Source organism: Pyrus communis, chromosome 8, assembly GCF_041283825.1.
Source record: "Pyrus communis isolate YQ-2024b chromosome 8, ASM4128382v1, whole genome shotgun sequence".
In the NCBI taxonomy this organism is placed as follows: Eukaryota; Viridiplantae; Streptophyta; class Magnoliopsida; order Rosales; family Rosaceae; genus Pyrus; species Pyrus communis.
Window position 1 is genome coordinate 14,065,001 of NC_142572.1, and position 21,586 is coordinate 14,086,586.

Here is a 21,586-nt window from a genome sequence, read left to right on the forward strand (position 1 = left end):
TTACTTCACCTACAACATCCACCTACTTCACCTACAACCTCCACTTACTTCACCAACCTCACACACTTACTTCACCTACAACATCCACCTACTTCACCTACAATTGACATTGATTCTCAACAGGATCCGACCCATAAACAACCAATAACCCAACCAAATAGATGGAATTGAATTAAGGAGAATTGAATTCCATGATGGTACTAATTGAATATAAATTGTTTGTTAATTCACTTGAATTAAACTATGAAAGTCTGTACAATTACCAAGGGGCATTGGTGAGGGAATGAGACATATCAATGCTGGGTGGGGGTAACTGGTCCTTAACGAAAACAAACAAGGTACAACAGTAGGAGCTAGGAAAGAACACCAGCCAAACCTCCAAAACAGAGAGGACCTAACTATTACAAACAAACACAAACTGGGCAATCTCAAGCCAATAAGGCTCCTTGTTTTGCAAAGGTCGGGGGATGAACGTCTATTATACGTTGCATTACCTTTACTTTGCAAAAATGTTGTTTCTACGACTCGAACTCATGACCTAACTTCAAATAATAAGTAGGTGATTATGCATCGTTAATGTAAACTAATCCAACATTGCATATGACGATTGATTGAACAACTACAAAATAAAAGCGATGGAATTTCATTTATGGTTCGTTTATTAATTTGTAATTAAAATAGGTGGAATTGGATTGACGAGGCGTTGAATTGAGGAGAATTGAAATTTAGAACGGTACTGATTGAATGTAAGTTGTTTACTAAATCACTTGAATCAAAATAAAAGTCAGTACAATTGCTAGAATGTCTAAAACATAGAGGACCTAACCGTTACCAAAAAAAAAAAGGGGCCGAACCTAATCCAACAAGGCTCCTTGCTTTGCAAGGGTTGGTGAAGGAACGTTTATTGTATGTAGCATTCCTTTTGCTTTGCAAATAGGTTGTTTCCACGACTCAAACCCGTGAACTAAGATAATTAATCTTTACTACACATGTCACCATCTTTTCAAAACTAAATCCAAATTTTCATTAATTTCTTTACAGAAAGTAAAATAAAAAACCTGAAATAGAATGCAATCTCATTCAAAATTCAGTAATTTAAAATACACAAATAACAAAAAAAAAAAAAAGGGGTGTAATATCCACACACCCTATTTTACTTCTCACACACCTTTTTAATTTTCGACCGTCGGATCGGATGAATTGAAGAAGATCAACGGACATAAATTATCAAGGGTATGTGAGAAATAAAATGGGGTGTGTGGATAGCACACCCCAAAAAAAAGGGGGAATCCACACACCCCAAAAAAAAAGGGGGAAAACAATCTACAGGAACAGTCCACACACCCCAAAAAAAAGGGGGAATCCACACACCCCAAAAAAAAAGGGGGAAAACAATCTACAGGAACAGCCAGCAGCCCCTCAACCCACCAATCCAACCCATATAAGACATATACCAGGACCTGGAGCTGATGAGGAAGCAATTGGATGGCCAAAAAACCAAAAAGGATTTAGACTTTTGTGTAATTGGAGAAAAGCTGAACCAGTTTCCCCAGTGTTTCTGGATAGAACTTTCGGGCAAATAGATAACACGGTCGCTTCATCCCGTTCCACAAGCACGGAGTATTCAGAATTCGCTTCTGCAGCAAGTAAACAAATTTATTCGCCAAATGACGTGGCAGGTGATATGATATGATATCATGTTAGAAACAAACAAACTCGTTCATACCGCTGACATATTATTTGGGATACAAAATTGGTGATCATAGTGTTACTGACTACGTATGGTTACCACACTAGAAGGGTTGTCTAAGATTGTACCTTGTCTTCGCTTGTAATATGCGTGCTCTCAGCAATGGACTGAAATGGATGAGAAAATATCAATACATGAGAGCGTGAAATGAAGAAAATGAAGTGAGGGTTAAAGAAAATGCACTTCTCTAGACCATACCGTGATGTTCCTAAGAAGGTCATAAGTAACATCCTGAGTTCTGAACGCTCTTGGATGCCACTTCCCTTCAGACCAATCGACATATGTTACAGACCAATTCGCGAGTCCACCAGGATCTTTCAGCTGAAAACCATTAATGGGAAAAGAAAAAGAAAGTAGGCGGCAGCAAAGAAATTAAAAAGGGAGTGAAAATGCAGCTCGAATTGCAAAGAAACAAACAGTTTAATGTGCTGACATTGAAGAAGGTTGGCAAGTAATGCTCATCCGAATAGCAGTTGCGTCCATCCAAGTTTGGCTGAGAAAGTCAGAAAACATCATGAGCAAGAGATTGATTGGAAGTTCTTCTCATGAACGTTGACAAAAGCACATCACAATAAAGAAGAGATTTACCCTGCAGAAAAGCTTGAACTTTGTATAGTATAGACTGTCCGCCATCATGACAATTGCGTGTTGCCGCTTAATAGAGAACCACTGCAGTAAAAATGTCGATTAAATCCAGCCCTATATCTTGAAATATCAACTGTGTTTGCACAAATCTACATCTGATCAATGAGCGTGTTATATACCAAAACTCCTCTTGTTGATCCAGTGTTTCGTTAATATAAACAAATAAATGTGCACAAGAACGACAAACCAATCCAAGCGTTGCAATAATTTGTACGCTCAGGACAAAGATAGGGGAGAGGAGTTCAGGTGAATTGGAACAGGTGAAAAGAGTATATGAATCAGAAATATACTCATAGGAACTGATCTTACAGAAGTTTAATTCACTGTAAAAGACATATTTACGAAACATGTAAACCGGCTTCTTTTTCTGGTTTCATATGGGGACTGACAAAGAAAATCTCCCCCATCGGTTAAACATAACATTTTGCATCAAATCATTCTGACTGATGATGCACCAAGATAAAAGATGAATCCAACCTAAACTTTGCACTGCTTAAATGTCTAACATAGGTCACTGATTGCGTAGATTCCCATATCCAGTTTGCACAATTACTGATTCTGTGAAGTTGAATAATAAAAATAAAAAATTATCTTCCAAATCGAAGAACCATATTTGCAAAGCAAGTAATCCAGCTTCTCATGTGCTATCTTGCCTCATCCATCCAGCATTAACACAATGGACTGAGAAGAAATTAACTTTACAAATGCAACAAGATTTGAAACTGTTTCCAGAGCTGTGTATCTTACGCAGAAGTTCTGAACCAAATATGTAATCTCAAAGTTTTTTTTTTTGGGAAAGTATATGCTGAATTACCTGTGAACCCTTCCGGAAATTGCTCCTGTCAACTTCAGGCAACATATGTTTTGAATACCGGCCAGTTCCATGCGGACCAGGATCAACAAAACTAGACATAGAGCAAAGTAGATGGAATAAGAAAGTCCCAATTACTAGCGGGATAGAATTTTGAGAATTGCATCAGGTTTTCTTTTGTAAAATATAGTTTGCTTACCAATCGATAAAGCTGACGTTTGTGTACATGAGATAGTTATATACATAATCGAAGTTATGCAGTGGTATGCAACTGAAACCAAAATGTAAAACAAAATCAATGGGAAGAACTAGCAAAATTCCGTCAGAAGAACCTCATTGCAAAAGTTGTTTCAATGCAATGACCTATCAGACAACAAGACAAAATGTTGGTTGTCGGGGTCTAAAAGTGCATTTGCCAAAAGTCTCTTCTCTGCCTCAACCATCGAAAATTTTCCCCAAACGACCTGAGAATTTAAGATTAATGGCATCTTTAAAGAAAACCATGTGTATTGGTCAGGAAAAAAAATAATACTGTACTGCAAGCATTATCCGAGAGGCTCTGCATACCTGTTCACTATGTATGTCTCTGTCAGCAAAATACCGGCTCGCATGTACTGGTTTTTCCTTGGATGCATGTACATAAACGGTAAATTTGTCTTCGTGGCCCTAGAAAAACCATGTCATTTTTGTTAGACATTGAATTAGTTGTTCACTATATATAACGAAACATCTCAGCAACTAAAGTTAGGAGATATATTCCACACCAAGCTTATATAAATGGGGATTCAAGAGGCGGTAAAAAGGTGTTGAAAACTCCAAGCACATGTTTATCCTATCTGTTGAAATAACATACATTTTCGATAAGTCCCTTTGAGTTAACATACTAAGAAATCTAAAGCAACTACCTTTTCCTCAGGCGATCAAAAGACTGGCACCAATTTGACAGTAATTCTAACTGGATAAACCGAAACAATAGTCACAGGAGATACAATTACATTGCAGAGCCGAGCATTAACTACACCAAATTACTGAAGCATTTTAGTTAAGAAACCTCTGCTATTGGTACCAAGGCTTAAATATATATATTTTTAAATTTTAAACCCAAAACAACGCTGATTTTGGGAAAGATCCTTGTTTTCCTCTTCCTCTTGGCTACACCCGGAGTCCCAGATTCAGTTCACCATGCGGCGCCTCCTCCAATTACCCCTCCTTCCTCCATACCTGTGACCTGACGCCTCCTTCATCCATGCCTGACTCCTCTAAAGCACGTTTATTAGTTTTGTTTCGGTATTTGGCTTATGATTCTGGTTTGTGGTGCGAGTTTTTTATTTCTGAAGCTCTTTACTGAGAGTTGCTTGACTGAACAGTGATTTTGGATAGAGTGGTAAGGTTTAATGAATGTTGTATTTTAAGTGTATTGTGTTTTTGAACTTGAATTAGAGTATTTTGGTGGGTTATTCTGCAAGTGAAATTGCTGTGAAATTATGTGTTATGGTGCAAGTACATATATTTTATTTGTTACTATTTTATGCTATGCAAGTATCGAATAGCTTATGTGGAATTGCTACATAGTGCGAGATTGCATAGCGGTACCTCCCACGTGACACCTTACGCAATACGATTTCAAACTACGGTTAGTACTTCTCAGTCATGGCTGCCGTAGGAAATGCCTAATATTGTAACGCTAGACTACCAAACTTCTGAATGCAGTTCAACAAATACATCTATCCATATGATTCTTTGATAAATAAAAGGCAAATGAAAGTAATGAAAATCATAAAGAGCCGTAGCCTTACTTGGAAGAAATTTTCCCACAACTCCTCGAAAGGCAAAGTTCCGGGAGTCAAAAACATGAAAGCAATTTTCGGGTTCTTGGATTGAAGAGGAGGTGTCTTGAGAATCTCCCTAACTACAACCTCCGACGCAGTCTCATCATCGGTCAGCTCCCTCGCAGGGCTAGGGGGAGTCCTTCCAAAGAGACAGCCACTAGAAGAAAACAGATTGCAGGAGGCAGAGTTTTTCGGAGAGTAGAAGTAGGCAAGTATCAGAAAAACACAGATGAACGAAACCAATGCAAGGATCCATGTTGGTCTTCTCAACGCTGGACGCGACCTTGACTTAGACATCACCGTATCTCTCATCAGTTGCGGCCGCCATGCAAATGACTTTTTCATCTGGATCGAAGGCAACACAGAACCTCTCATTCAGTCCGTTTTTCGCATTCTTCGCTTTATTTCCCCCTTATGCAAAGTGTAAACTAAGAAGCTTCTGTAACTTGCAACACAAATAACATCATTTCAGACGCACTTTGGATCAACCAACAAGAAAGAAAACAACTTTTCACAATTCAACGAATACCCTTTTGAAAAAAATCCCCCACAGCATCAAATTTCAACACATTTCATCAAAACATTGATTTATCAAAATTTGGGTGTGAGTAAAAAAACAGAAAAAAGCCACAAACTTTGAAAACATAACGCAAAGATCAACCTTTGTGTTAATATCGGAAACAATAAACGGTGTTGGTGGTGAGCAAAAACGGAAGAATCTTGATGGGTGAGGGAAATAAAAACCTGGGTGCGGTGAGGAAATTAGCTTCAATCAATCAAAAATGTTCAAATGCAGGTGCAGGTGATGTTTCAGCTTCTCAGAGGGGAAGCGGGTTCGGCGAGAATGTGGGGAGAAGTATGAGGCGATGGGAAATGGCGATGTGAGGCATTGTGAGTATATGGTAAAAGGAGGAGGGTGTGAATCTCTGGTTCTGGACAATTGAGGGAATTGGATGGTTTTTGGGCGATGAACACTTCAGCCAGTGAATTATGGTAATATTAATAAATGATTATTTATTAATTTAGGGGAAGATTAGGGGTTAAGAAAAATTAGGGAAAGCTTATAGCTGTCCAATCTATAAATCCACAATAATTGTAGAATATTTTCATAAAATGTGTAAGGAGGGGGGGAGGGGGGGGGGGGTGGGGGGGGGGCCGGGTGGGTGTGGTTTGTATGTTTTTTTTTTCCTAAGTTGGTCCCATCCAATCTATAAATCTACCACCGCTGTCCCCAGACTTAGGCCTTGGGGTCAACGGCAACCATTAGCCGTCGCCAAGTGCTAGAAAAAGAGAAAGAGAGCTCAGAGAAGTATGAGTTGGAATTTTCGAACTCAAAGGTCGGTATTTTGTCTCAGAATTGATGCAAAATTTTGGTTTTTGTCCCACCCAATTGCAAGTTTATAACTTTTGACCAAGAATTATGTACTGGTTAATTGCAGTTATTTGATAATTTTGGGGCATGTCATTGGCATGTAGAATTTGTGCATGAATGCAGGATGCCATGATTTTACAGTGAGCTTGCATTTTCTGTAATATGAAATAAATACAACGGAAGTATTCACACTTTACATTTAAGCAAAAGTCTTCAGTAAATAAAGTCCGCAACATTTTTCGTAGGTCTAATTTCGTATTTTTGAACCCTTTGAATTGCAATGCAATGTTCGTCCTTTTCTCGTTTTCCTTTGTTAATGTGAATATTTTTTCCACATTCGGAGCTGCAAGTATTATTCTTTGCCTTTCTTCCTATATACATGGTTGTCATGCTTAGTTCCCGTCCCGATACCATTATCTCTGCTCTTCCTTCAGGTTATTTTTTATCTCAAAACCCTTGTGATGCCATTATATTCTTCGTTAATGGTTATTTTATCCGAAGTTGCTTAAACTTTTCAGGTAGAGATTGCAAAATACACAGGTCAAGCAGTGGTAAGCTCTCTCCAGCTCTTACCGTAATCATTTTTACAATGTACATACTTTTACATACTGATTTTATAAAGAGGTAAACCAGACACCTACTGCAGGCCAAGCAGCTAGGAAGAAATGTAAAGAACGAGAACTGTTTTATCACTTTGTTGCATTGCGAAACAGCCGGTTTTATCTCCAGAACGGAACTATCTTTGTCCCATTTTTGTGACCCAACAATGTATCCATTGATATAGCAAGGATTTATCAGTTTGCTGAATGATCTTGATTTTGTCGAATCTTTTGAGTAATTGGTAAATTTGGTTTACATTTGTGTTTGATTGAACCTGCTTATCGTGTGAACAACGAAGTATCAGTTTGCTGTGTCTTTTTTATCGTGTCAATCTCTTAGCACTTGGCTACTGTGTTTGTTGGACCTCGAATTTCCAGGTTTTCTTTCCGATTTGAGGTGATTTTGATTTTGGGCAGAGACCAATTCCCATACGAATAAGATCAGTAGAGGAAGAAGAGATCGCAAGGCGTACAACTCGTACTGCTGTGTTGATGATGTTTGTATAGGGAAAAAATCCTAAAAATGCACGGTACTGGCCATCGTATTTGACCTATATCATCACAGTCTTTGTACTTAACCTGAATAGACACATGCTTTTCTAAGATACTCAGAAGAACTTTTTCCTGTAATTATGAATATTGGACCGACGCATGGAGTAAATGTTCGTATTGTGGGTTTACGGATCATATCTTGTTGTAGAACTTAATTTAGTTACCTTTTGTGTAGTGATTTGAAGGCTCAGGTTAATCATGAAGGCAATGCTGTCGATGATTGGGTACAGTCTGAGCAACCCTTGCTTAAAGCGTTATGCATATTCAATTGTATTGTTAAAGGCTCAGAGCTGTTATACTAGTACATAACCAGTACATAATTCTTGTGCTTGTAGTTCGTGCTGTTGGATGAGCACGAAAAAGACATAGGGTCGGAGCAGATGGCAGAGTTGGCTGGGGATGCTGGGAAGATGAGGTGAGTGGAGCATAATAACTTGGGAGCTTCTTACTGTAGGCAACACTAATGTTATTCCTTTCTGTAAGGAGCTTCAAGACTATCGTTATTCTGCGTTGGTGGACCTTACGGCCTTGGAAAATAATTGCGAGAACGTGCTGTTGATACTCTGATCATCGGTAGTCTTTCTTTTACTGATGAACAACCCCATCAGGTATTCCTTTTCTTCTTTATTACTTCGTTTTTTACGTTTACTGCTGATGTTCGGATAGAGGGACTTGAAAATGAATTGTTGCTTAAAATGACATTTTGAAAGTCCTTTGTTTTGTTTCTTTGTAGTGCGTTTGTAGGGTTTTGGTAAAAGATTTGTAGTGCTTGATAGTGCTTTTGTAGGGCATTTTTTACCAATCGACTAAAAACTTCTTTGGTACTTTGAAAAAGCGTCATTCAAACATAAGATTAACGAACCTTTTGCAGCTGAAATAGAAATATTACTACTGAAATTACATTATACATCCAAAATAGCCCTAAGAAGACACGATCGCAAACGAATACTTGGCATGTTCCCCCTCTTCCCGGCCCATTGCAAGGGAAACAAAAATCAAGATGTTCTTTATCTGGTATCAAACGCAAACTATGAGCAAACAGAACGCCTTTCAGGAGTATTAATACTGTCACATGAATTGTAAACGCATGAATTTGATGCACCAAAAAATATGTGGTTCCCAATGGAATAGGTGGAAAGAGAACGTATTGAAGAGTTCTACTATGATCACTCTGTCGTTTCCGAGGGGAAACCTCTTGGAAAGATGGAGATTGAGGCAATGATACAAGCTGCAATAGAGCCGCGGCATATCAGCTCCGCTCAACATGCCGGATTTCTGTTGGATGTGTAGGTATAGTAAGGGAGGGGAGTGATTTCTGCACTGCCCTTTTCACCTTCTTCACCCCTCCTTAATATGTCCCTTGATTCTCCTTTGATTCATTCGATTCAATGGTTAGAAATACAAAAGGAGTGTAAAAATCAATTTGATAAGTGTGTTAGAACAGAAGAAATGTGAGACCTTGATTCTCCTTTGATTCATTCGATCCAATGGTTAGAAATACAAAAGGAGTGTAAAAATCACTATGATAAGTGTGTTAGAACAGAAGAAACGCGAGACCATTTTATGGGATACAAAAATGCCAAAAATAATGTGAAGATGATAAGAATTTGACGTTGAACGCTATGAACCAAAGAATAGAGTTCCATGGAATCTTGGAAGATTTTACAGATGAATCTTATCAGCACATTACAATATAAAAGTTTTACAACACAAAATAGGCACAATCAAAACAGAACACGAAACTTCACCCCAAAATGGACAAATAACTATATCCACATGCCTGGATATACGTTTTTCCAAAGAATCCATCCTTTCTATTTGCTCGAAGCCATTCTTTGCCTATGTTGTATGTTCAGCAGTCTTATCTACGGTCTGCATTCGTTTCCTGCTTAATCTCATAGTAATCAAACATATAAGAAAGACAGTAGGCAAGAGGGACATTTTGATCGGAGTTTCAGCACGCTGGATTACGTAAGCATATTGAACTGTTGAAAAAACAAACTGAGTGATACCACCAAGTAAGCCGTAAATATTAGGGAGAGAACCCAAAAGCATGTAGTAAATCCATGACCGTATCCCCTGCTGCTTCCTCCGCACAAAGTTTTCTTCTCTCCCTTTGTGAATGAGCTCCCATATGCAAATGAGTACAGCTGCAATAGCCAAGAGCATACCAGAAAGTGCATAGCCGGGCTTGCTTGGCGAGGAAGCCTGATCACAAGCAGCTGATACAATTTCTAAGCAGAGGCTGGTGACCAAAAAGATCTTTTCTGCTGAATTGGCCTGCTTTAAGTAGTAAAAAGTTTGATCAACAATTAAGATACGTAGAGAATAATGCAAAACAAAGGCTAATGACTTGTGAAGTTGGATTACCTTCGTCCTAGTAGAGTGGCCAATGTTATGTGATTCGTGTCCCTTTTGCCTCATGTATTGTAGTAAGCAGGTTGGAAGATCACGAGCAATCGAGGGTAGCTCCCAAAAGTTGCTATTTAATATGCGGTGCCATTCCTCAAAAACAGTGTGCCTTAAGAGACCCCCAAGTGCTTTTGCAATTAAAGGCAAACCATGGCACTTACGCACTGCAGTTTCCTTGTCAAGTTTTTCAATGTTTCGGTGTGAAATGGGGTCTCTGTTTCCCAAAGCATGTTGTAGAATTAAAAGCCAAGTATCTTCACCAGATAGCGGTTGCAAACAGTAAGTAGGAAGATTGCGGACAATTGATGCAACTGTTGTGTTCCGTGTTGTTATCACGACCTTGCTTCCCTTGGCCCCGTACTGAAAGGGAGCTTGCAGGAGCTTCCAGACATGATAATTCTCATTGCAAAGGTCATCCAATATAAATAAAAATTTCTTTCCCATCACTCGGTCTTTGAGATTGGCTTGCATGAAATTTAGATCGTTAATATCACAAACAGTTGCAGTGACCGACTCAAGAATGGTTTTAGTGACTCTCGTAGCATCGAAATCTTCAGAAACATAAACCCAAGCTCGAAGATCAAAGGACTGTGGCACATATTCATCATTGTAAATTAGTTGAGCAAGGGTTGTCTTACCAATCCCAACCATTCCTTCGATGGTGATGACAGATACATGACTACTGCTTCCATAGTCGTCAGATATCAATAGCTTAATTAACTTATCTCTGTCTTGTTCTCTACCATATATACATGATTCAACAAACAAGGAAGTTGGTGGTGCTTGTGAAACCTTGCGAAGACCTTTTCCAAGACCGAGCACATCTTTTTGGTTTGCAAGGAATTCTAGTCTCTTAGATAACTCGGCTATCTCTCTATCCACGCGTTGAAAAGAATCAGAGAGGATGTTCACGGGGGTTGTAATCGTGGACTGATCTTTTGCTTCCATCTTATTCTGGGACACATGCAGATCGATCTCATCCAGTAGGGCCTTCGTATCAGAGACTGCTTTTCTGAACTCGTCAAGCGAGTTTGCTACATAAGCGTCCCGAAATTCCTTCTCATGTGCTTCGTCGAGCACTGCATCGAGGGTTAGCAGCGCCAACTTGAGTTTATTCACAAGTGACTTATCAAGTTTGGTTGGCCCGAACGAGTAACCCAATTCACACGAATCAATCCTTTTGCAAAGCAGCTGGACCGAAGCAGAGAGAGAAGCCTCATCGCTGATAAAAGCTCCAGCCATTTTTGCTGCTATGGATTTCCAACAAGTATGGTAAGTAATTTGCAAATATCTGAAACTGAAAGAAAAAACACTCCTTCGAAATGCAGGTCAGCAAAACTTAGAGACACATCTAGTGTTCTTTATAATCACATTGACTCGGGCTAGAAGTGTGATTATAAAGACTTCCAAGTAAATTCCCTTAGGCGTAGTCGGCCATCTTCGGAGCGTACTACTAAGTGGAAATACAAGCGGAAGGAATATTAGAAAGTGTGATTACAAGAGATGTCCTACGCAGATAAGAGGACACAATTTCATTGATATGGGAATGCCTTGTAGCTCAGGTTGTATGCCTCGTTCCTAGGTCTTGAGAAGGTGCAAAACAAAACATAAGTGGACCAAGTTTATACATACATAATACTAAAATAGTTATTCTTCAACGTACTAACCCCCAGTTTAGAAAACTCATATAGCATAAGTAGTAATAGGTTTTCCGAAAACCCTAGCATGCCATAAAACCTTCATAAAACATATATAATATATAATGTGCTTAGTAGTGGTATCACAATCGCCCGAAGGCACTACCCGAAGGTCATATATAAATATCTTCCGCCCGAAGGCACTACATCGCCCAGCCAAAGCCATATATAAATATCTTCCGCCCAAAGGCCATTGCCTGGCCAAAGCCATATATAAATATCTTCTCCCCGAAGGTACTGCATCGCCCGGCCGAAGCCATATATAAATATCTTCTACTCGAAGGCACTACATCACATGGCCGAAGCCATGTATAAATATCATTCACCCGTACGCCCTTCATCACCCGACCAAAGTCTTATATAAGTATCATTAGCCTGTAGGCCCTTCATCACCCGACCGAAGCCATATATACGTATCATTCGCCCGTAAGCCCTTTATAACCCATCCAAAGGCATATGTAAGTATCATTATCCATTAAGTAGGCACATAAAATCATAAATATAATCTTTCCAAAATATATCTTATCGGAGCTCAATAGCTTAAACATCATATCATAAATCATAGGAGCATTCTAGCTCAAATCATCATCATAAACCATGTTCATAGTATATAATCATAAATCTTTCAAAGAACGTAAATCCGATAAAGTGTGACATTTCATAAAGTGTAAATCCAATTTACTCATAAACATTTCATAAAACGTAGTAATCATGCTTTTCATGTATGCATTTCTAGTAATTAAATCATGCATTTTGGAAGGGGTCCACTCACAGATACTCCGTCGCCGAATAACTGCTCAAACTAGAGAGGACGAGGTCTCCACTAACAAACACACTTAAGCACATAAAAGGACCAATTAATAAAACTCTACTAAAACGATTGAATTTGAAAAAACGGAGAGAAATTAGTCTATGAGGGGTCCTGGCCGAAACTCTAAAAAGTTAACCCAAAAGTCAACGTTGACCAGTCAACGGTCTACAAAAGTCAACGGATCGGGTCAACGGGTCAACAGTTTGGCTCAATGGGTCGCGTGTACTTGGTCATCTGAAAACCCACCGAAAACTGGGTTTTTGGCCAGAAATATGGGCAATTTTCAAAGCTTCATAACTCACTCGTTTCTTAACTAAATTCGACTTATAATATATCAAAATGAAGATAGGAAAGTGTAGAACAAGATTATACATATTTGGAAGTCCAATGGTGGCCAGAGATGGCAGGAAAATAATCTAAAAGGTGACTGGCTCATGGGAAAATTGGGGAACTCACAAGAAAAATGGAAAACTTTAAACGTTTATAACTTTGTCAATACTCAATGAAATTGAGTGATTCAAAAACAAAAATCATACCTCGGAACGAGATGAACAGATTGGTACCCTTTTCGATGCCTAACTAGCCGTGGTTTGGCCAAAAAATGGCTCAAAAGCCGCGGAGGTCACCAGAAATTGTGTAAACTTTAAATGTTCATAACTTCTTTAATACTCAACAAAATTGAGTGATTCAAAAACGAAAATCATACTTCTCGACGAGACGAAGAGAATGGTACCTTTATCAACAGATAAATCCTCGTGGTTTGGACGGAAAATGGCCTGAAAGGTCGCGGCCCGACTTAGGTTATGATCTCGACGATCCGAAAGCAAGTTCGAGGTGAGGTTGGGTGTTCTAGGCTCGTGAGGATGATACGAAGCTTGTGGTGCTCTTGGTTTGGACAGTGGTGGGAGTGTTGTTGTTGTTGTTATTTGTGGGATGGCTTCCTGGAGAGGGAAGGCTAGAGAGACTGAAGAGAAATGAGAGAATTTAGAGGGAGAGAGAAGTGACAGAAAGAAAAAAGGGAGGGGGGATGCATGGGACAAAGGGGAAAAGCAAGGGGACAAGCTTTTCATTGTAGGTCCTAGTGGCTCACAATTTAAGGTCACTAGAAACGAAATGTGGAATATCTGAAAAACGTTCGACGTTTCGAAAACGTAAAATCTTCGTTATAACTCCAAATTCGAATCCGTTTGCGCCCATGCGTTCGTGGCGATGAGTACAATAAGAATAAACTAAGAAAATTAGTAATACGCATCATGATGAGACGGTCAACGAAAGTCAACGTTCATACCTCAAGGGCAATTTGGTAAGTTCGATAATATAAAATATGACAAATTAAGGACGAGGTATCACATCTTTTATAGTTTTGTAAGGTGCCTTAGAACTTGGGGTTGACTTAGGGTTTTAAATGGTTCATTGTTGTCTGGGGTTGATCATTATGGGTTTAGATTTTTAGAAAGTCTTTGGAGGGAGCTTGGGACTTAAGGTGCCGTCTCGGGTTTTGGACGGAGCTCGAAATTTAGGAACTGCACCCTATGCCCTAAGCAATTAACATAGTGAATCCTCTATAAAAAGTATTACGTATGCATGTTAGTCACAATTCATTGAGAAGGTTAATGACTTATATGGTCTCATGATGATAGGGTTGTGCATTATTGTCATTTTAACTAGCAAATTAGTTTGACTTTTCAATTAGTATGAGTATGGTACTTTTGCTGATTTTTTTTTTTTTTTTTTTTTAGGATTTGGTATTTAAACTAAAAGCTCCCACCCTCCCACCCCACAAAAAAAAAAAAAAGAATAATGTGATTACTGACATGCATTTGGTTTGACACATATTTGACATGGTCCTCATTTACTAAGTTTAAATTCTTAAATCACCTATCACGATCAAATATGTGTTGACACAAAATGCATGTACATACTAAAAAATTCAAGTAAATGAAGAGAAACAAACTGACACCAAACAAGTCAACTAAAAATGAGGAGTTAGGTGGGGGATGAGCTAGTTAAATTTAAACCTTTCTTTGAAGTTTCTTGTAGATGTTGTTTTAAGTTAAATTGGTTCTCCATTTCATCCCTCCCGCAGCCGCCAACCCTAGCTATGGCTAGGGTCAGTGGCAGTCCTCTTCTTCTCATTTTACACTTTTTTTTCATTTCCTTCTCCCTGAGCTTCTGTTTCCCCCCTCCAGGGGTCTAATCGCCACTTTCTTCCAACTTCTTATGCCCTGATTTCTCTGTCTGTAGCCCTTTTTTCCCTGGTTTCCTTCCTCCCTTCCACTTTATTTCCACTTTTCCCCCTTTTTTCTCCCTTCTCTCCTCCCTTCCACTTTCCTTCTTCCTTCCTTCTACTTTTTTTTTTCCTTTTTTTTTTTTTTTTTTTTTTTTTTTTCATTATGCTGTTTCTTCCTTTTTCCCTTTCTTTGCATCTTCTTTCCATCTTTTTCTCATTTTTCTTCCACTTTCCTCGGCACTTCACTCCATCTTCCACCCAATTAGCCCCATCCTTCTTCGACTTCACATCCTGGTTTGGCTTCTCCATCTTTGTACCACGATTTTTCGCGTTTTACCCGGAAGGTGCGTAGAGTTTTCACTCGGGTGTTCACACTACCACCTTGGGATTACCTTTGATGGCACTGTTGCTAGTGGGTTGCTCTTTCCCACTGGCTTCCTTCGTTATGGGTTTCATTTTGTTGGCCTTGTTGCTAACGGGTTGCTTCTTCCCGCAAGCTTCTTCTGATGTGTGGCAGCTACTGGTGTGGTGCTCGGCGGTGTTTGGAGATTTGTTTTGGGGTTCTTTTTTCACTCCGTTTTCTTCTAGTTTTGGGGCTCTTTTCAGCTTGTTTTTAGGTGTGTGCAGGGAATGTTTGTTTTTGTTGGTTGGTAAGCGGCTTCTGGCGACTGCGAGTTTAAGCTGATAGGGTTTGTTTCGGTGTTTTCTTTGTTTTGGGCTCTTTAGTTGCTTTTGAGGTCCTTATTTTTGTTTATGTGTATGTATTTAGGCATTTTCTTGTGTAATTATTGTGTTGGAATAAAGCAACTTTTCCCTACAAAAAAAAAAAAAAAACATTAGTTCTATTATACAACCATGCACACTAATTTCTACAACAACCATGTTCATTAGGAACATTTTTCTCTCTCGTGAGAGTGAATAGTTTTTAAAGGTAGTGTTATTTCATTTTTTGCGTAATTATCTTTGACCCCTTCATATTTGGGTTGGTTTTCAAAATGCATCACGATGCTTCAATTTTCTCATACTATCCTGTAAAGTTTTGAAATTGTGTCAATTTACACTTTTTTCTATTGAATTATTTGGATTTTCATTAAATTGATGGCATCGTGAGCATGAAATCTGTAACTAATTTGACATTTAAGTCACATTTACACCACATAGCCTAAAAATGTATTTGAACCAAAATGGTTTATGAGATTGGCATAACTCCTCATTTTGGTCATTGAGATTGAAATCGATAAAAATGGTCTCTGAGTTTGTCCATCATCAATCATTCTGGTCATTTCATAAAATTCTTGGTTATAAGGACAAAAATGACAAAAATACCTTTAATATGATAAATAATGGGCCAAAATGATTCGACAAAGTTTGAGGGTAATTTTTGTATTTTGGTCTTATTTAGCTGAGATTTTTTTTATTGAATGACCAAAATGATTGACATTGATTAAACTTAGGGACAATTTCTATCGATTTTAAATCTCAGGGAAGCAAAGTGAGGAGTTATGCTAATCTTAGTGATCATTTTGGCTAAAAGCCCATTAAAAACTCATCATTTTAATAGCTAACTGGACGTTCAAATGTACTAAAGATGCAAATTGATACAACTTCTTACTTTGGTGCTTGAGAATTAAAATCAATATAACTGGTCTCTGAGTTTGTTCGCCCTCAATCATTTTATCATTATGTGGAAAATCTACTTTAAATAAGGAGAAATGACAAAAAAACATTCTCAATTTTTGTCAAATCATTTTGAATTATTGTTTATTAAATTGAGGATATTTTATTATTTTGGTTCTTATTTAACATGGATTTTTACAGAATGAACAAAATGATTGATGATAGACAACCTTATGAATCACTTCTATCAATTTCAAATTAAATGAACCAATGTGAGAAGTTCTGCCAATCTCAGTGATCATTTTAGCTCAAATACCTTTTCATGTAAGGTCTACTAACCAAATTTTCGTCGTTGGTCCATGTCATCTTCTTACAATAAAACCCCACTCTGAACTGCAAATGCGTAGCGCAGATTTCTTCACAAATTTTAGATGAACTACGTTTGGAGCTCTGCAAGAGCTTAAAAAACTTATGGTAGCTAAGATGTTTTCGTCACCTTTTAAGGCGCAGACTTAGGATCGTGAAGGCGAGTATGTGTCCTACTGGCTTCCTCAACTACGATCGCTTCCCAAAGATAAACGGAACTTCCTCGGAATGGCATATATCAAGCCGGTTGTACCTCTCAAGTTTGTAAATGCCAGTAAGCACCAAAACCAGGACAAGATCTCGGCTGCTAGAGGCGCAAATTTCGGAGGAAGACAGCCGAAGGAAGTATAAGTTGCTCATAATCGTGGATTGAGAAATTACCAACTTTGATCAAATCCGAATTAAGTTTAGGTGATTTTTTTAAAGCAATATTTTATTTTTATTTTTATAAAGTTACAATCGGGAAGGGGTATTTGAACCGAAGATCCTTAGTTCTAATTGAGATAGGATGTTAAGTTTCCACCAATACGTTTCGAGTTCGAAACTCTCCATTATCTAAATTATTATAATAGTTTGAATAATAATAAATTTAAAAAAAATGCTGGTAGGGTGTTCTGGCTTGCACACATAGCAATAGAGATATTAAAGAATAAAAAGCTAAATAATGTATAATTAAAGGGCTATGGGCCTTAAACTATTGGGCCATTTTGATGATTTGAGGCCCATATTATTCGAGTGGTCGGCCCTCCGACCCGCCCCAATTTGTACATTCGGGTTCCTCAATCTCCAACAGAATATGAGCCACTTGGATCCGCTTCCGAAAACTCACGCCGTCGGGAGCTAACCTCCCACAGGAGAAAAACCAATCCGAGGCAAAGGCCAGCCTCAGTCTCAAACCGTTAATAACGGAGTCAAGGAAGAAGAAGAAGAAGAGGCAGCAGCAGCAGAACAAATACTCCCCATATCGTCTTCTTCTTCTTTCTGAAAATCCTTCAAGTTCTTCACAGAACGCCTCCAATGGCAGTCAGTCCAAAATCCCTAATATATATGTATGTATATCTAATATGTTTTTGTACCGATTGCTTATTTGATTGTTTGGTGTGGGATTTGCAGCTTGTAATCGCGTGCGGAGAATCGTCGCCGTCCCACATTGCCCTTCTGAGATGTTTGAATCGAACCCTCGACTCCATAAAGCACAACATTGCTCGCATTTTTGTCAACATTTTGTGCTGCCAAGCTGACTCTGATGCCAACGCCAGGTAGCTTGTTGTCATATCTTAATCTTACTCTGCTGTTTGAATGCTGAGAAAATTGAGTAGAAAAGAGGAAGGAAAAAACCTAAGCTTTAATGGAGATATGGTATTATTACTTGTCATTTTCTAATTTTCTGTTTGGTTTCCGAGAAAATTGAGTAGAAAAGAGGAAGAAAAACCCTAAGCTTTAATGGAGATGAGATATTATTACTTGTCATTTTCTAATTTTCTGTTTGGTTTCCGAGAAAATTGAGCAGAAAAGAGGAAGAAGAAGCCTAAGCCTTAATGGAAATATGATATTATTACTTGTCATTTTCTAGTTGTACTCTTAATTTTCTGTTTGGTTGCTGAGAAAAAACTGGGTAGAAAAGAGGAAAAAGAAAACTAACAGTTTGCAGTGGGTATTAGTTATTGTTAGAAACCTTATGGTGCTCTCAAATGTGGGAAATGTAGGGGTAAGGATCTACTTCCAACTACTTTTGAGGATTTCATGAAAAATTGGAATGAGAATTACCATTTGAGTGCTCAACATTGGTTTTCAAAGAAAAATAATTCCGACGGTGAACAAGATCCACATGCAGTTTTCAATGCGTTAGATGCAATGTTGAAGGACAGTTTGGAACGTCTGAAAACAATGAGGTCAGTTTTCGGTCTTTGTAATTTTTATCAAATTTGCAATCTTGTTTGATAGATAGGGACTAGTGCTCAAGGATTGATACATATTTCGTAGTTAATATTTCATTACATGCTTTTGTTGATTATATGAAAAATTGCAGGGAAAGCATATCAATGACAGAGATAGGCTTTATAAGTTGCACTTCGAAAGTTAACTACATGAATCATGTGGGCATCATAAGGGTTTTATGCATGGATGGTAAGTTGGGAGCAGCTTTTTGGCTTCGGAGAAAAATGATAAAGAAAGGCTTTGTTCCTGATGTTTTGACGCACAATTATCTTCTAAACAGACTATGTAAAACTGGTGACTTGGAGAAGGCAGATTGGCTTATTAGAGAGATGTTAGAAATTGGCCCTTCTCCCAACTGCGCCACATACAACACGTTTATTAAGGGTTATTGCCTTATTGATGATGTGGACAAAGCTCTTTATCTTTTCTCCACGATGAGTAACAGTGGTATTAGTCCGAATAGAGTCACTTGCAACATACTTGTACATGCATTGTGCAAGAAAGGTCTTATGGAGAATGCAAAGAAGCTTCTTAACAAGGTATTGGGTGTTGATAATGACAAGACAGCATTAGATCTAATCACCTCAACTACACTGATGGATGGTTATCTTAAAAACGGGAATACAGTTCAGGCACTTCGTATTTGGGATGACATGGTCCAAATGAATACCCAAATAGATGTCGTTGCTTATAATGTTCTCATCCATGGATTTTGTTTGAGTCAAGACATGAACCTTGCTTACGGTTCCTTTTGTGAAATGATCAAAAGAGGATTACTTCCTAATGTTATTACTTTTAATACACTTATAAGTGGTCTTTGCAAAGAAGGAAAATTAGAGGAGGCTTGCTACGTCCATGAAACTATGTCAAAAATGGGAGTTATTCCAGATCAAATTTCGTACAAAATAATCATTCAGGGCCTGTGTATTAAAGGAGATGTTTTCAGAGCTAACAAGTTTCTTCTTTGTATGCTAGAGAAGTCAATGGTGCCTGAGCCTCTACCATGGAATTGTATTATCGATTGTTATGGAAGATATGGGGATCTTAGTACTGCACTCGCAGTCAAGGATCGTATGTTAGCTTCTGGTGTTCAACCAAATGTGTATACTTACAATGCATTGATCCACGCACAAGTAAAAGGAGGAAACATTGAACGTGGTCTTGTTCTCAAAAAGGAAATGCTTATGTCTGGTCTTTGTCCTGATGTGGTCACTTATAATTTGTTGATAGGTGCTGCTTGTAAGTTAGGGTACATTTATTTTGCATTCCGGTTACATGATGAAATGCTAAGAATAGGATTTGATCCAGATATATTTACCTATGCTGCACTAATCAGAGGGCACTGCATGAGAGGAAACATGAAGGAGGCAGAAGAGCTTTTTACAAAGATGCGGGAATCTGGTTTACCCATCGATCATGTTCCATATCAGATGCTTTTCAAGAAGTAATGCAAAATTAAGCTGCCTGACATGGCATTTGGTGTTTACCAGAAGTGGCTGAGAAGGGGAAGTGAGTTGTCCTCGTCAGTAAATTCAGACCACGTGTAGAGCATGTTCGAACATTGTCATTTTGGCATGCAAGTCAAAATACTTGGATTAAAGTCCATAGAATCCATTCTGATTGGCAGTTTTCTGCTTGTGGCAAACGGGAACCCTTTATATGCTTTTAAGGAAGGTATGTGTTTCCACAAATGTTTCATTACAATTTCAGTGATTTTTTTGTTTGTTGGTATTTGTGTATTAATGACTGTTTGGTAATTGTGGTCAATGGAAAGCTCAAACTGCTAGACTACTAACATCCGAAGACGTTTGTCTAGTTGGGTGTGTTATGTTTGAACTTGATAGCTTATGTTGGAATGGATAAGATAGTTTTTGGTCAAGTCTAGTCCTTATCAACTTTGGGCTTCAAACTATTGTGTTCATATTCTCAGAGTTAAATGGTCAGTGGTCACTGATTGTTCTTTGCAAAACTCTTACAGGATCAAGCAGTTGACAGGTGGCCTTCAGTCTTCGGATTGATGATCCTGCTCCTTAAACTGTGATCAGATCTTATCATTCCTTTCATGGAAGCGGAATCCTTTCATATACTTGTGAAGATTGGATGGGGGGCATTGGGCCCAACATCCTACATATTTGACCACCATTTTAAGGACCAAATCCTGACGTGACGGAGTATATTCAGCAGGACTTTGCCAAGCATGCTTCACCTATAGTTGTTCAGGTTGGTTTATTCAATCAGTATCCTTCTAACTCATATTTATCATACTTATTGTAATGCTTTACATTGTTTAGGGATATATGTGCAGTTTTATTGAGACAATATGTATCTGAATTAGTCACTCTGCAGTTTTTTGGGGTTTGTTTTTGTGTTTAAAAAATACAGGTAACAAGAGTGAACTCGCACATGTAATGAGAACAAGATCTTCCTTTTGAATGCTTTATTTTCGCATGCAGATGTTTATACCGCTATACAGCAGAGATGATTCGGGATTGATTGCATATATGCACGCTCCACATGTCTTTCATTTTCAATTCATCATGATTCAACATGTAATTCCTCCAGTTTCGGAGGATTTAGATTCCATAGAATCCCTTCTGATAATGGCAGTTTTCTGCTTGTGAAAGAAATTTGCAGGCTGGAAAGTTACTGCAAAGTATTAAATTTTGCTTTAAACTTTTCATTCTTCGTAGTAGAGAATGTAACACATTGGTTTCGAGTGTCCATAACCTTTAGCTTCCGAGTCATCCTTGCATAATTCTGTATAGGAACTATAGAATTCGGCCTTTCATCCTAGTGCAAATGTTCATTTTCTGGAAAACCAAGAGGCGATCAGATTGGTGAAAACCATTAACAAAGCGTTTTGCAGCTATGAGAGGAAAAGGATGCAAGAAAAGAGCCTTTATGCTAAACTTTCAGCCAGTTCTTCAAAACCAAAAGGTCAGAAAGAATATCTGAAA

The 21,586-nt window shown here is 38.3% G+C and overlaps 3 protein-coding genes and 1 long non-coding RNA gene across 20 annotated transcripts; 2 read left to right on the forward strand and 2 right to left on the reverse strand.

The window, feature by feature from the left end:
- Positions 1-1,059: 1,059 nt before the first annotated feature.
- LOC137716720 (glycosyltransferase BC10) lies at positions 1,060-6,059 on the reverse strand. Of its 6 annotated transcripts, none has more exons than XM_088698253.1 (11): positions 5,780-6,059; positions 5,003-5,474; positions 3,774-3,872; positions 3,570-3,694; positions 3,406-3,477; positions 3,210-3,300; positions 2,339-2,419; positions 2,184-2,243; positions 1,949-2,071; positions 1,819-1,857; positions 1,060-1,637 (listed from the first exon to the last, which is right to left on the reverse strand). In XM_088698253.1, the coding sequence occupies exons 2-11, from the start codon at positions 5,408-5,410 to the stop codon at positions 1,509-1,511; spliced, it is 1,227 nt and encodes a 408-aa protein (XP_088554379.1). In that variant the 5' UTR covers positions 5,411-5,474; positions 5,780-6,059; the 3' UTR covers positions 1,060-1,508. The 6 variants fall into 6 exon arrangements, with proteins under 6 accessions (XP_088554379.1, XP_088554382.1, XP_088554378.1 ...); XM_088698256.1 differs by having other exon boundaries at positions 3,570-3,670; positions 5,003-5,480; positions 5,780-6,027; XM_088698252.1 differs by having other exon boundaries at positions 5,003-5,480; positions 5,780-6,004.
- Positions 6,060-6,224: 165 nt separating this feature from the next.
- LOC148695144 (uncharacterized) lies at positions 6,225-8,382 on the forward strand. 7 transcript variants are annotated; one of them, XR_015964962.1, is made up of 5 exons: positions 6,225-6,372; positions 6,926-6,958; positions 7,054-7,536; positions 7,734-7,782; positions 7,894-8,382. It is a non-coding gene; the product is annotated as an uncharacterized LOC148695144 (long non-coding RNA). The 7 variants fall into 7 exon arrangements; XR_015964960.1 differs by having other exon boundaries at positions 7,424-7,536; XR_015964959.1 differs by having other exon boundaries at positions 6,926-7,536.
- A 767-nt stretch (positions 8,383-9,149) lies between these two features.
- On the reverse strand, positions 9,150-13,487 carry LOC137717030 (putative disease resistance RPP13-like protein 1). Of its 4 annotated transcripts, none has more exons than XM_088698084.1 (3): positions 13,212-13,487; positions 9,929-11,217; positions 9,150-9,841 (listed from the first exon to the last, which is right to left on the reverse strand). In XM_088698084.1, the coding sequence occupies exons 2-3, from the start codon at positions 11,210-11,212 to the stop codon at positions 9,398-9,400; spliced, it is 1,728 nt and encodes a 575-aa protein (XP_088554210.1). In that variant the 5' UTR covers positions 11,213-11,217; positions 13,212-13,487; the 3' UTR covers positions 9,150-9,397. The 4 variants fall into 4 exon arrangements, with proteins under 4 accessions (XP_088554210.1, XP_088554211.1, XP_068312450.2 ...); XM_088698085.1 differs by having other exon boundaries at positions 9,150-9,838; positions 13,212-13,486; XM_068456349.2 differs by having other exon boundaries at positions 9,150-9,838; positions 9,929-11,220; positions 13,212-13,486.
- Positions 13,488-17,482: 3,995 nt separating this feature from the next.
- Positions 17,483-21,369, forward strand: LOC137718378 (Tetratricopeptide repeat (TPR)-like superfamily protein). Of its 3 annotated transcripts, none has more exons than XM_088699202.1 (6): positions 17,490-17,714; positions 17,805-17,950; positions 18,398-18,583; positions 18,721-20,303; positions 20,608-20,849; positions 21,012-21,369. In XM_088699202.1, exons 1-4 carry the CDS (start codon positions 17,709-17,711, stop codon positions 20,075-20,077), a joined length of 1,695 nt encoding a protein of 564 aa, XP_088555328.1. In that variant the 5' UTR covers positions 17,490-17,708; the 3' UTR covers positions 20,078-20,303; positions 20,608-20,849; positions 21,012-21,369. The 3 variants fall into 3 exon arrangements, with proteins under 3 accessions (XP_068314017.2, XP_088555328.1, XP_088555327.1); XM_088699201.1 differs by having other exon boundaries at positions 21,083-21,369; XM_068457916.2 differs by having other exon boundaries at positions 17,483-17,714; positions 20,608-21,369.
- The last annotated feature ends 217 nt before the right edge of the window (positions 21,370-21,586 follow it).